The 14,544-nt window shown below is 41.1% G+C and overlaps 1 protein-coding gene across 1 annotated transcript in view; it reads right to left on the bottom strand.

Annotated features, from left to right (window-relative positions):
- The window catches only part of DNAH7 (dynein axonemal heavy chain 7), a 231,955-nt gene extending 229,936 nt beyond the window's left edge, over window positions 1-2,019 (bottom strand). The window contains exon 1 of the mRNA XM_040971902.1: window positions 1,942-2,019. Within this exon, the coding sequence (XP_040827836.1) occupies window positions 1,942-2,019 (78 nt within the window). The remainder of the gene's footprint in view (window positions 1-1,941) is intronic.
- Window positions 2,020-14,544: the final 12,525 nt, after the last annotated feature.

Raw genomic sequence — 14,544 nt, forward strand, 5'->3', positions numbered from 1 at the left:
GGAAATAGCTCACTCTGCCCACACACATGAACTGTCAAAAGACTGTGGAGATAATACCCCAGGAGCCTGTAAGATGACAGATGGGGGATACAGGCTATTTATTCCTGGATCCTCCCTTGGTAGTGTAAATTGTTTATGAGATCATTCCTTTTACCAACTTGACTGCCAGCATTTTGGTGCAAGTGGGTAAAGTTGTCCATTGTGACACAAGCGTCCAACACAGTCACTGATTCATATCCTACCTGCCCCACTTCCAACTGAAGTCCTGTTAATGACCTAAAAAAAGTAGTGGAAGATGATTCAAGTGTTTGAACCCCTAACACCCACATAGGAGACACGGATAATTTTCTTGGCTCCTGGCTTCAGCCAAACCGCCCTGACTGTTGTAACCATGCGGGAAATGAATTAGCAGATGTAAGCTCTCTCTTTCTGTCTCTTCCTCTCCTTCTCTCTCTCTCTGCAAGTCCAACTTTCAAATAAATAAATAAACATATAAATCATTTTAATTATATCACTAAATCAGTTTTTAAATAATTAAAATATTTATTTTAAAATAATTAAAATTCAAGAATACAAAAATGGAAAAATATACAAAAGTCTAAGAGTAAGTAGTTCTAGATCAACCAAAAGCATTTTAGATAATTACATCCTTTTTTCCCAGCCACTGACTATTTATGCAGTAAATTACATTCAGATAAAAATTGGCAATTTAGAAAATGTCTATTTCACTTCCTTTTTTTGACTTATTAACTAGAAAACTTGAGGTAGTTATTTACAGAATTGTTAAATGATTCTGTGATTCTATTCTACAGAATTTGTTTAGTAATCTTGATATTATTATAGCAGTTTCATCATTAAAACACACATTTTGAAATGCTCAAGAACACTAACTTTGTATTCCAAGTATTATAAGCTGAAAGAATTTGACTTCAAATTATCAAGAACTGTCTATATGCTGCAATGTATAAATTCCATTATACAGTTTGTTTTGAGCATTTAACATGTATTGCAGGACAAATAAAATCTGCATTGCAATTACTCTTTAAAAAAAAAGAATTATCCTTTTTCACTAAAAGTAAGATCAACAAAGAGGAGAGACAGAAAGATCCTCCATCTGCTGGCACACCCCACAAGTGGCCACAATGGTCAGACGTGAGCCAATCCAAAGTCAGGAGCCAGGAGCTTCTTCTGGGTCTCCCATGGAGGTACAGTGTTTCAAGACTTTGGGCCATGTTCTACTACTCTCCCAGGTCATAAGCAGGGAGCTGGATGGGAAGTGGGGCATCTGGGACATGAACTGGCAACCACACAGGATCCTGCTGCCTGCAAGGCGAGACTTTAGCCTTAAACTCAACTTTCAGGTGTCACATGAGTGAGTGGCATTAAACTCAATATTACTAGGCAGTAATTATTACAGCAAATGAAAATTTGTCCAATATGTTATGAATTGAAAGTATCTACTTGTGGCAACAGGACAATGATAGTTTATATCAAAACAGTGAGAATGGTTGGCAACATCTAACAACTTTTGTAGTGCAGCTCTGTGCTGCTGAAAGAGCCATCTTCTCTGAGATCATCAAGTTAACTTTGCCAGTTTTCAAACTGAATTGGAGGCTCAGAGCAGAGAGTGAGTCCCCAGAGGTCACATTGCCAGGTGACAAACTCACTTCCTGGCTCCTACCCTGAAATTTCATCTGCTGTTACATCTTGGCAATTATTTCATTCAGAGTATTCATTCTACAAGTACTAGACAATTATAGTTTACAGTGATTTTAATGATAGTAATTTTTCATACTATGCACACCTCATAGAATTTCTCCATTAGAAAAGAATCAAATGGAGCACAAAATTCAAAATCAGAAGGCATTTCCAAGTTTTAAAAACCAGTAAACAACACCATTATTAAAAGCAATAAAGTAAAATGTCACATTAGTAACTTACCGTAGATGATGGTGGTACAAATCGGACTAGTGCCTTGGATTTATCTTTACTGCCTGATTTATCCTGCATAAAAAACATCAATGCTAAAATTGATTTAATCAGTCAAATCCTGAGGTGCTTGCTATAAAGCAAAGCCTATATAACCTAGAAGTATTTTAAAATATACCATGTATAATTCAGTCTTGCATACAGAAAATCCTAAGTAATTCACCAAGAAACCATTGGAACTGATGAATGAATCCAGCAAGGTTATAGGCTACAGCATTAAGACACCAAAATTAAATGTATTTCTAGACATGAGGAAAGAAGAATCTGAAATTGAAATAAACAATGCCATCTGCAATGCATGAAAAGCAATAAAAGAGTTAAGAATAAACAACAAGACTTATACACTGAAGCCTATAAAACTCAAAGGAATCAAACAGTAATTCAAAAATTTAAAACATCCCATGTCAATGGCTTGGAAGATGAATACTGTTAAGATGCAATATTCTTTCCAAATTAACCAAATTTCTGTCAAAATTTTACCTTATTTTTGTAGAAGCTAGCAAGTTAATCAGGAAATGTACGAGGAAAATTATGCAACTCAGAACAGCCATGCACTCTCACAAAAGAACAAAGCCGGCAGACTCACATTTTCAGATTTAATGAGTTACTACAAAATTAAATAACAACGACTTCAATGTACTGGCATAAGGAAAAATATACAGATCAAAGGAATAGAATTTGGAACTCAGAAACAAACTCCTTACTTTATGGACATTTGGGGTTTTTGGCAACTGCAACAAAGAAAGTCTATGAGGAATTCGTTCTATCTTCTAAAGGTCTATTTGAATCCAAAGCTTATTCAGGACCATCTCCTTTCTCCATGGCTGAAACCTCTGGTGTTTTTCCTTCTCAGAATGAGCCACTTAATAGAATGATAATGCATGCGGGTTCATACGTACTTCAGTAGCACGGTACCACTCGTACTTTCTGCCAGAACATTTAAGAAAAGCGCTGCAGCCTTCTTTGCAGTAGAATGTAATTCCATGGAGGGAATTTCATTTAGATAAGCAAGTACCTCTGTTGATAATGATAGCAGCGGTTTTGATTGATAAAGCAGAAAATGTGAGTTGTGTTTTCAGGCAGTTGACAATGATTGCCTCCTGGCTCCAAACCTACGCATTTTCTCCTCCTTCTGGATATCTGACAGGACTGTAAAACATGTTCTCATTGCCCACTGATATAACATTTACAAAGGATTCCAAAAAACACCATGAAAAGAAGGAGCTTTCAGCTGACTCACGGACCTGACTGAAGGGTGTGGCTGCCCGCTGTCAGTATCTTTGTCAGTGGGCACCTGCCCAGCTAACACAACAGCAGGCAACCTTCAAGTTTCACTGGCATCCCAGGGCATCGTTTCATCTCCCCATTCAAAACCTACAAGACCCCAGAGTAAATCTCGGCTGCCCATAGGCCATTGCATCCTATCTCCATCACACAGGTCTGAGCTAAGCTGTGGGAAATGGACAGCTCTTCCAAGCTTTCTAGTTGTACCTCCAGGGAGAGGATGCTCCTTACATCTGTTAGTCCTCCATTCCTACAGCTGTACTGTCCAAAGCCATCCACCAGCCCCCGCAGCTGTGGTTCATCTAAAGTGAGACATATCTAAAAACAGATTTTGAATGCTTAGTAGAAAACAGAAAGCATGTACATGAATGCATTATATTAATTTGCTAGTGTTGCCTAACAATAGAAATCTGTAACTCACAGTCCGAGACGAAGGTGTTAGCAGAGCTGGCCGCCCCTTTCACCTGGACTTGTCAATGACTGTCTTCCTCTGTTTTCCTACTATTCGCCTTCTGTCAAATATCCCCTTCTAATGAAGGCACGGATTACACTGGATTAGAGCCCATCATGATCACATCCTATCATGGATCAGAGCCCATCATCTCAGGTTAATTGAATCACATCCTTTAAAATCTCTTATCTCAAACTACATTCACATTCTGATGTACTGGGGATTAAGACTTCAAAATATGAATTAAGAGGTGGGAGTGATGCAATTCAAATACTAACACCCATGAATCCTTATGTTCAGTACAGGACATTTTGATTGCATTTTGTGACAAACACTGCTCTAAGGCAATTACATCTCATTTAATTATTGAGATGCTAAAAAAAACTAATGATATTTTTTAGCTGAAATTGAGAATTGTAAAAGCCCTTTCACATACTGATGTGCTACTACTGGGCCTATTGTATAGCTGAGAATTTCTTAATTATGATGTGTTATTTTTCCCACCAAGTATATAATCAAGTTAATATTAAAGTTGCTAAATGAAGATAAATTATTTGCATCAGAACATTCTACAAAAACTCCAGTCTCTCCATTATCATCCCAATTTTCTTCTACAAAACAATGAAAAGTCTATTTCAGTAGGGTCCCTGTTAAGTACTCTCTCTGTGTCCTCCTAGCTTCAGATTTTTCTGGCTGTCTTTCTTGCTTGTGTTTACCCCAGATGTGCTGAGTTGGTATTCACTCTCATTATGCTGATTAGGATTTAATGAACTTCTCATTCGTCTACTAAACGGCATTGTTTTTGCTAGTGTAATTTGAAACTTTCTCTCATGTATCATTTTTCCTTTGCTGTGTATTTTTTTCACCAGTACATAACTATATTATAACAACTGCAATCTGAAACAATCTTAAATCTACATTCCTTCCAGCTGCAATTCCATGTCTCTGCTCCCAGCTTCTTCAGAATGCTCTCCAATGAGATTTTCTTTGCTAGCACAGCACCCACAACTAGAGCTCTGATTACCCCAATGCCAAATCCTGTGGTGAACTCTGGGCTTTCATTTTATTCAGCCCCTTAGCAGCATTTTTACAGAGGTGATCACTATCTTTCTGAATATTGTCTTCACTCAATTTTTAGGAGACCCCCTGTTTTTTAATGTTGCTTTTAACCCAGTGGACATTTTTTCTAATTTTCTCTTGCCAATTCCTTTTTCTTTTTAAAAATGTATATCATTACAAATAAAAACTGTATATAATCACAGTGTACCACATGGTAATTTGATATGTATATACACTGTGGAATGCTAAATCAAGCTAAACAGCATTTCTCATATAATTATTATTTTACAGTAAGAATACTTCAGATCTAGCCTCGTAGTAATTTTCTACTTTATTTTACTTTAAAACTTTTATTATGAAGTATAAATTACCTCAGACACTGTAAATAAACATTAAAGAAATAAATCCAAGTATATTTATTACACTTTGGGTATACAGGTACCCAAATCTTAGCCAAAGAAATAAACTATTCATAAAAGAAACTATTCATAAAAGAAGGTCCTGAGGTATCTCATTGCATGGCTGCCTTTACCTTAGGTAAATCCTGGGTATTTCACATTCTTATACCTTTTTTAAGGAACAGTTAATTTTATCTTCTTTTTACATGTTTACATGTATGAAATATTCTGCTGTAAATATGTATTCCACTAAAGAAAATAAAGATAGCAAATGCTATTGGTTTTAGAACTAAGGAGAGATGGTAAAAATCAGCTTCCATTTAGGAACCTGCATACAACGGTCTCCCATCAGTGGCTCCACAAGCTTCCCCAGCTGTCCACTGGGGCCTCCCATCTAAGATCTAGCCAGCCAGGAGCCAGAAATGACTCTCTTTCAGTTCCTCTTGTGCTTAAACAATTTTCATTGTTAGTGTGTGTGTGTGTGTATAGAGAGTATAAATGTATATATATAGTATAAATATATAAATATATATTTTTGTGTATATACATTATATAAATATGTAAATGTATATATATACACAATGTTATTGACTACAGCCACCATTGTGTACAACACATCTCTTTAATGCATTCCTCCTGTTCCTTACCATTTTTTGATCTTCATTTGATAGGCATCCTTCAGTCTCAAGTATACCCTTCCTAACTAAACCCAAATATTTAAAAAATCATGCAAATAATAAAATCTTCTAAATTTCTCCATCTAGAACTTTCACCCTAAATTCCTGAGTCCTGTATCTGACATTTTGATTTAGTATGTCCATGCAGAAGTCTAACAGACACTTCCAATTTAACATGTTCAAAATGTTGCTTGGTTAATAAATATCTACACATCCACAACTTCCAACTTTCTTGAATGCAGAAAATAGCATCACATTAACACTGCATTTCAAGATAAAATTACTGTTGGTATTCATGGACTTTGGAAACAAAAAGATTTACTAATTTATTTGAAAGGCAGAACCATAGAGAAAGAAAGAAGGAAAGTTCTTCCATCCACTGGGTGAGTTCCCAAATGGCCACAACTGCCAGGGTTGGGACAAGGCCACAGCCACGATCCAGGACTTTCTTCCAGGTCTCCCACATGGTTGTAGCAGCCCAAGGACTTGGCCATCCTCTGTTTTATCCCAAGACATTAACAGGGAGTTGTATTGGAAGTTGAGCAGCCAGGATACAAAACAATGCTCGGGCCCGGCGCGGTGGCACAGTGGCACAAGTGGTTAAGGTCCTCGCCTTGCATGCCCGGGATCCCATATGGGTGCCGGTTCTAATCCCGGCGGCCCCGCTTCCCATCCAGCTCCCTGCCTGTTGCCCGGGAAAGCAGTGGAGGACGGCCCAAAGCTTTGGGACCCTGCACCCGCGTGGGAGACCCAGAAGAGGATAGCATCGGCCGTTGCGCTCACTTGGGGAGTGAATCATCGGACGGAAGATCTTCTTCTCTGTCTTTCCTCTCTGTATATCCGCCTTTCCAATAAAAAAAAAATAATAAAAATAAATCTTTAAAAAATAAATAAATAAAATAAAAAAAAAAACACAAATCAATGCCCATATAGGATGCCGGTGCTGCAAGCCTGTACTGCCCCTACTCCAGTACTTTGTCAACCTTTACTCTTCTTTATTCACTTTTTATTGGAAAGACAGCATTGCAGAAAGAAGAGATAAAAAGATCTTCCATCTGTTGCTTCACTCCCCAAAGGGCCATACCACTGGAGCTGAGTCAACCTGAAGCCAGAGGCTGCTGCTTCTGACATGGGTGCAGGGTCAAAGTCTTTGCGTCATGCTCTACTGCTTTCTCAGACCAAAAGCACAGAGCTGGACGGGAAGCAGAGCAGCCAAGACATGAACCAGCACCCATTTGGGATCTGAGCGCTTGCAGGGAGAGGACTAGCCAATTGAGTCATTGTGCCAGGCCCATCCACATCATGCATTTAATACCTTTATCAAATCCTTTGACTTCTACCTACAACATATATCTAGAAAACCAGACTTCTCACAATATTCATAAATACAACCTTTGCCTAGGAGGTGGAGAAAGAGAAAGATAAGAATGGAAAAAAATATTGGGAGTGGACAAAGAATAGGAAAAAGGGAGAAACAGTCCTGATGTACCATGCATTCCTTAAATACCTGAATCTCTAAATCTATTCCTACATCTATCCTTTTGGCTTTCCCAGTTAAGTAAACAAACAAAATTCTCGAATTTATTGGCATTTGAACCTCACTATTTCAACAGAAAAGGCCCTCTACCCTTCCTGATCAGTTTCAGTGACATAAAACATGCATGTGTATAATCTGCAGGGTGTGTTGATGACTTAACCTCTCATCTGTAACTTCTTTCACTTCATCTCTGTATCCCACTCTCATGACATTCCCTCTCAATTATCAACAGGGCACCACTTGGGAAATCTTGATTTTAAATATTCTGCTAGTAGTATATACTTTGCTTTCAGCAAGGATGATCTTGGCACCATACTCAAAGCTATAGTCTTTCTTCTACCTCCATTGAGATCTCCATATCTGATTCTATTCCTTTCTCATTATCCATTTACTCCCTGTCACCTTCTCCTCCTTGCCCAGCATAGATCCAATGACCAAAACTATGCTACCTTAAATACTCTTGGTTCCATTTCACACGTTTGCCAAATACAATCCATTGCCATTCACTATTCACCTTCTCCATGTTAGTACCAAGGGAAGTAGGTGCATATCGTCGTAGAAAAAGCATATCACAAACCAACCCTATCAGATACCTGAGAAGTTCACAATTCACCCAAATTCAGAAAAGTTTACTCTTTCACTTTTTGGTTTGAATCATTATCCCCCCAAATTTCTCCTATATCATTTTAATTCCTCAAAATAGCTTCATTTTTCTATAAGCAAAGCTACAAAGGTGCTTGTACCCTGTTGATTTTATCTTGCATTGACAAGCAGTGAAAGCTCTGTCCCAGCACAATCCCTTGGTCACTTGCAACTCCCTTTCCATTTCCTGAAATACCAAGACCTTCTCTTCACCTGAACTTTATCATCAACATTTAAATATGTTTTTTTAAGTTTTATTTATGTATTTGAAAGGCAGGGAAAGAGCAAGTGATTTCTGTCCACTGGTTCACTCCCCACGTGTCCATAGACAGCTAAGGCTGGGTCAGCACAAATCCAGGAGTCCAGAACTCCATCCAAGTTTCCCACCTGGGTGGCAAGGACCCAGTTACTGCCTCCAACGGCACACATAGGAGGAAGCTGGGATTGGAGGCAGAGCTGAGACCAATTCAGGCACTTCGGTAAGAGATGTGGGCTCTGCAGGTGTTATCTTTATCACTGTGTCAAATGCCCAACCTGGCTTTTCAATTTAAAGAAAACCGTAATTGTACTTCCCAATCCAGTTGTAAAATAATTTTTAAATTTTGCTTGAACAGCAGAGATTTCCCATCCATTAGATGAAGCCTGCATCTAATTATAATAATTATAATAATTTTCTGTGATGATTTTGCTGTGAATGCCCCAGATTCAAATCACCACCCTCTTACTCCTTCTCCGTCCCTGGCCTGGAATGTTAAATTCTGTGTCTGAGCATTACCTGGGCACTCCACACTCTGGCTTCTGATGAGGATTAACCAATGAGAAGCAACAACAGGAGACTGACTAGCAGGAAGAAAGTGGCTCTAAGCCTTCTATTGGCTGGTCCTGATGGTTATGATAGTGACCGAGTCCTTCCAGAGCTCCGCTCCTGTCGGGAAGCTCCCATTCCAGTGCCCAGCCTCTCACCAGGCTGTGAGCATGACATGCAGCACGGTGCATCCGTCAGGAGCGGGAAGGCTAACAACAACCAACGGATACTACTCCTCAGTGCCTCATCAGCCTTGTCGTGTCCTATAACCTTGACCATGACTCTGTCAGTGATCTTTTCACATATATTTTTCCCACTAAGTCCCTTGGACCATACCAGCTGTTTTCTGATGAGATCCTGACTCACACAATGTTGCATTCTGCAATTAAAATTAATAGTCTAACACTTCCCTAAATAGTCTGGCTTCGTAGTTAGTTTTTACCTTGCTGATTTTCATCTGCCTGCCTACCAGAAGGGACATTTTTAACATGGGTACACACCGAGTGTTAACCATTATGATCAAACGAGCAGAACATATAAACAAGTTTGATTACACCACCAATAACCTTTCAAAACTTAATCAGGTCAATTTAAATTGAGTTATGGCTGTTAAAGTCATCAACAGACTTTCAGCCTCATATATATATATATATATTTTTTTTTGCACTGTGGACTTTTTAACACAAGACAGGAAAAAGATATGAGGAAGGAAAGCAGAGAAGGAACATCATATAAGTGCAAAATTACTTAATTTTGTTAATTAGAAAAAGCACTGGAGTAGAGACCAGGGAACAGCTTTTCCTTCTTCTCTGCCCATAATTTTTAGTGAATTTGTGGGGAGTTTAGCTGGCCTCTGGACCTTTAAGCCTCTCAAAGGTTCTTCAACTGAAACTCAAAATGCCCCCGACTTTTCATTAACTTTAAAAATAAAATTAACCATCAAAAATATGTACGTCTAACTTAACAACCCAGACTTCTATTCCTGAAAAATGTCATGTCACTTCCACACCTCCACTAATGAGTATGTTAAATACCTTCTTCATAAATATGATTTTACCACCTGTACAACTCCTCAGGCCAAATGAATACATAAGTAAATGTCACACAAAAATGGCATCTCCAAAAATTTAATCTGTTCTGTTTGCTTTGGGTGAAAATGCAAAAACTTCTATCCTTCTAAAAGGAAAACTGCACTTTAAATCAGCACAAGTCAAAGTATCAACATGAGGTTTAAAATTACTAACAACCAAAACAGTGAGAGAGCGCCCTCTGCTGGTTATAAAGTAGTATGTAGAAAATGAAAATCTAAATGGGCTCATTATGTTTTCAAGATCCCATTGCCTCTTTATAACCTGTTGCAAAAGAATGGGAAACACCGGGGGTGCTATTTCCCAGTATCACTTTCAGATGATTACAGAAAATTTACAAATTAACTTACAGTGGGTACTGTCTAGTTTGCAGATGAGTCAATTATGAGAATTGTGAACTAAGAGCTATTCAGAAATCCCACCATAAATGTGATAATGTGATAATGGTGGGTCTTACATTTCAACAACATACCATAGGTTCAAGATTTGGTCATCAAGCAGAAAGCTCAACATACGGTGATGGTCACAGCACACTGCTGTTCTGACAGACTCTGTAGTAACATCGCACAGAAGAATCTCTGTGAGATGTATTAAGCCATTGCTGGACTTTCAGTGGCTTCATCTAGGTGTTTTTGTAGCTGTTTTTCCTCATTCATTTGTGCCCTTCCCACTTTCTACTTGTCAAGCTTTGGTGTTTAAAGGGTCTGTCTCTTAGCTCTTGGCTCATTATGTTACATTCAAAATGCTAAATTCATTTCTTGAGACTTCAGGTGCTAATTACGTGATTGATTAGCAAACAGGGTCTTAACCTTTCCTTTTAGTCATCTACAACTCATTGCACAGGGGACTAAATCAACTTCTAACACAGTTTCCACAATAAACTCTAACTACTCCCAAGGGCGTCATGAAGCAGTGAGAAATAATTCCAGTTTAGCAGCGAAACAAAACAGCCAAGCAAATGCTACAGACTTAAACAAAAATAATGACTTTTCCAAGCACACTGCTTTCCGCGTCCTTTCCCGTATCCATCACTTTGCTGTTTCCTAGGCAGCCAGCGTGACTCCCACGCTCAAGGCCCTTCCATTCTGTGTCAGGATAGAGACGGAGCCGGGCTGCCCCTGGGGCGGCTTGCTGCCAACCAAGGGGGGGACCCGGACTGAACTCCGTCTCCATCCTGATCTCAATTTCTCCGCCTCTCAAGTGATTATTTTTCCTCCTAAATCTAATTGATGATTGTTCTACATTTCCTTTTTTCACAATGGCTCGTAAGCTCAAGAGTTCTCTTTTTTAAAGTAACTACTGCAACATGGCTCTTCAACTCCACCACGGGCCACCGGGCACGCAGGGAAGTCTGTACGGCTTGGGAACTTCCCAGGAAGCCTGGAAAAGGTGTTGTGGTGGCCATACTCTGTCTCCCCCGCCCAGCGCGGCGGCCTGGTGCTCGCGGGGGGCAGCGTCGGGGCGCCCCACGAGGCTGCCGCGCCTGGTTGTCATGACGACTCCCAGGTCGCCCGGCCTGCGCCGGAACTTGGAAGGGCAGCGGCTGCGGAAAGCGCCCCTCACCAGCCGGGCACTGGGGTTCAGGGGAGCGGCGCCCCGCGGTCCCCGCGGTCCCGGCTGAGGGGACGGGAGCGCCGGGGCCTCCCCCGCTCCCACGCGCAGGGCGAAGTGGCGGCGGAGGGGAGCCTGAGGGAAGCCGCCCTCTCACCTGCTCGCTGCTCATGGCTGCGAGGACTGGCCGACGCAGCGGCGGCTGCTGGACCAGCGAAGAGACGCCTAAGCCTCGGCCGGCACACTCTCGGTTCGCTTTGAGGCGCCGAGCTGCCTAACGTTCCCGAGCGTCCGTTGCTAAGCAACAGGCCCGCGCAGGCTCCACTTCCGGTCGCTGGTTGCTCCGGAAACTAGGCCCGGGAGCTGCTATGGGCCCTCGTAGGAAAGGTTCCCAGGGCCTTCCTTGGCGCCTCGGCTCCATTGTGGTGATGAAGGTCTTGTATATGGGCAACAGCTGAGGCCTTCCCTTTGATTACTAACCACTTTAACAGCTTTCGCGGCCTCTAACCCAGCTGTGCCTGGTCTGTGAGGGCGAGGGTCATGAAATGATTGAAAATTGGAACGCTAGTGTGGAGGAAGCGGAGGAAGGCATGCAGAACTGGAGCCAGTAAATGTCCATATCTACATGCTTCCAGCGCACACCTTTCTGCTGACTTTCCACAGAGCAGAAAACTCTCCCTTGGGAAGAATACCCAAAAAAAGAACCTTCAGAAACCCCTGTAACCGACCCCCACTGATGGTTGACTATCTGGAAGTTATTGTGCTGGACAGTAGGCACTCACGTGGGAATCCCTTCACCCCAGGCTCCCAGGAGGTGCCAGCACACATCATGTGGTGGAGGCAGCTTTGGGAGTTGAGTCTGCAGGGAGACCATGAAGCATACGCTGACACTCTGCCGGAAGGGGTGTGGAGGCTGAGCTCTGGCAGGCAGGAGGATAATGCTCAGTCAGAAAATACAGCATAGACAAAAGCTGAAACAGGGCACATACCAGGAGAACTGAAGCATGGCCCTGGAAGCTTGAAGAGTAGATTTTGGAAAAAAGGATTTCAGAAAGTCTAGCTAACCTGAGGTAAGAAGCAGGCTGCTGTGTCCTAAAAGCCCTATGAAAGCAAAGCCAAAACAACGTTTCAGAAATAGATATTGACAAGTAGTGGCTTCATACTGATGTGAATGGATTTAATGCCACTGAGTTATACCCCTAACAATGATGAGAATGTGGGCCAGGGACTGTTCACTGCCGTTTAGACGCTGCTTGGGGGGCCCAGCGCAGTGGCTCAGTGTCTAAGTTCTCATCTTGCACGTGCCAGGATCCCATATGCACATCAGTTCATGTCCTGGCTGCTCCAATTCCCATCACAGATGATCCACCTGTGGTAGTTTTCCAGGCTGACACAGCCGGACAGCAGAGCATGTGACTGAAATGTTCTGGCCCTGCAGTTTCGGCAGCAAAGGTGTTAAGGCTGTGGCTGTTCCCATAGCTGCTCAAGCCAGAGAAAGGAAACTCAGAATCAGGGTTTTCAACAAATGAAGTAAGGGATAAGCAGAGAAGACAGTATGAGCCTAAAATGATCAGAATCTGTACCGGAATAGAAGGAATCAATTTTACAGACCCCATTTCCAGACCTGAAAAGTGGAATGATTGAATAATCCCTTTGGAAACTGAGGTTAATGGTAGAGACAGTTTTTCAATAAGTCTTATTTTAAAAATTTTATTTTACTCATTTTTTGAAATTACAAAGTCAGATATACAGAAAGGAGGAGAGACAGAGAGGAAGATCCATTGATTCACTCCCCAGGTGACTACAACAGCCAGTGCTGCGCTGATCTGAAGCCAGGGGCCAGGAACTTCCTCCAGGTCTCCCATGCAGGTGCAGGGTCCCAAGGCTTTGTGCCATCCTGGACTGCTTTCCCAGGCCACAAGCAGGGAGCAGGATGGGAAGTGGGGTTGCCAGGATTAGAGAGCTGGGAATAGAACCGGTGCCCATATGGGATCCTGGCGCGTTCAATGCCAGGACTTTAGCCACTAGGCCATGGCGCCAGGCCCTGAAAACATTTTGAATGGATTTTAGACTAGCTGTATTGGGTGATTAGATCTCTCAGTTTATACAATGCCACTTTTACCACTCTTATTACTTGATTTTCTGAACTATTCTCTGACCAACACAGTTTCCTTTGAATAGAGCTATCTATATACTTTCTGACTCATTAATCTATAAATGTGGGAGTCCATTTTCAGAGAGGGTATCTGAGATTGGAAACTGATTTTCCCCCATATAAGCAAAAAATGACATGCCAAATAGAGAACAGAAATTGACTTGCTGATATTTTGGTTCCCTAAGCATGAAGTTCAATTGTATTTGTGATCTTGTAGTTTGTTTGTTTTTTTTTTTTTTCCTCAGGGTTTGGGTGTTTTGGTTAAAATGGTTCTGAGAGACATTAACCAGAAGCTCGGTTAAGAATTAGTATGCCCACATTTGTGCTGATTTTTATTTTCCTTAAAAATACATTGTGTAAGCATGTACAGCTGCTGAGTTTTGACTTGTAACACAGTTACTTGTTCCTACTTTATTTATTTATGTATTTCTGCCTCCTGGTTTTGAATGTGTCCATAGAGGGTGGGGTGAGGAGTGCGGCTGTTTGTTACACATTCTGTTTTTGAGACACAGTGACAGATCTTTATTATCACAGGGCATGCATGCAGTTAAAGAAATTTTTAGTTCAGGAGCTGGTATTTTTACTTGCGTCCTTTCTGCGGATCTGCACATATCCTTATCTTATTCCTCTGGCTAAGTCAACACAAGTAACTGAACGTTTGCTATGCATTGCACTGGACGTAAAAGAAATGGGACAGCTCAAGGTTCTTGTTGTAGATCTAGTAAAGACAAGCAGAAAGTCAGCAAGGAGAGGGGGATAGTCATCAGATAACTTGATTTATGTTATATGACATAAAATATGTGATAATATTTTATGTGAGATGAAATAAAAGAAAAAAACTGAGGAGATGAAAAGGAGACACTTCTCTCCAACATTGGGGCTGAGAACTGTGTGATAAAAAAGGAGCC

This window comes from Ochotona curzoniae, unplaced genomic scaffold (genome assembly GCF_017591425.1).
Source record: "Ochotona curzoniae isolate NIBS_2020 unplaced genomic scaffold, NIBS_Ocur_1.0 contig_2210, whole genome shotgun sequence".
Taxonomy (NCBI): Eukaryota; Metazoa; Chordata; class Mammalia; order Lagomorpha; family Ochotonidae; genus Ochotona; species Ochotona curzoniae.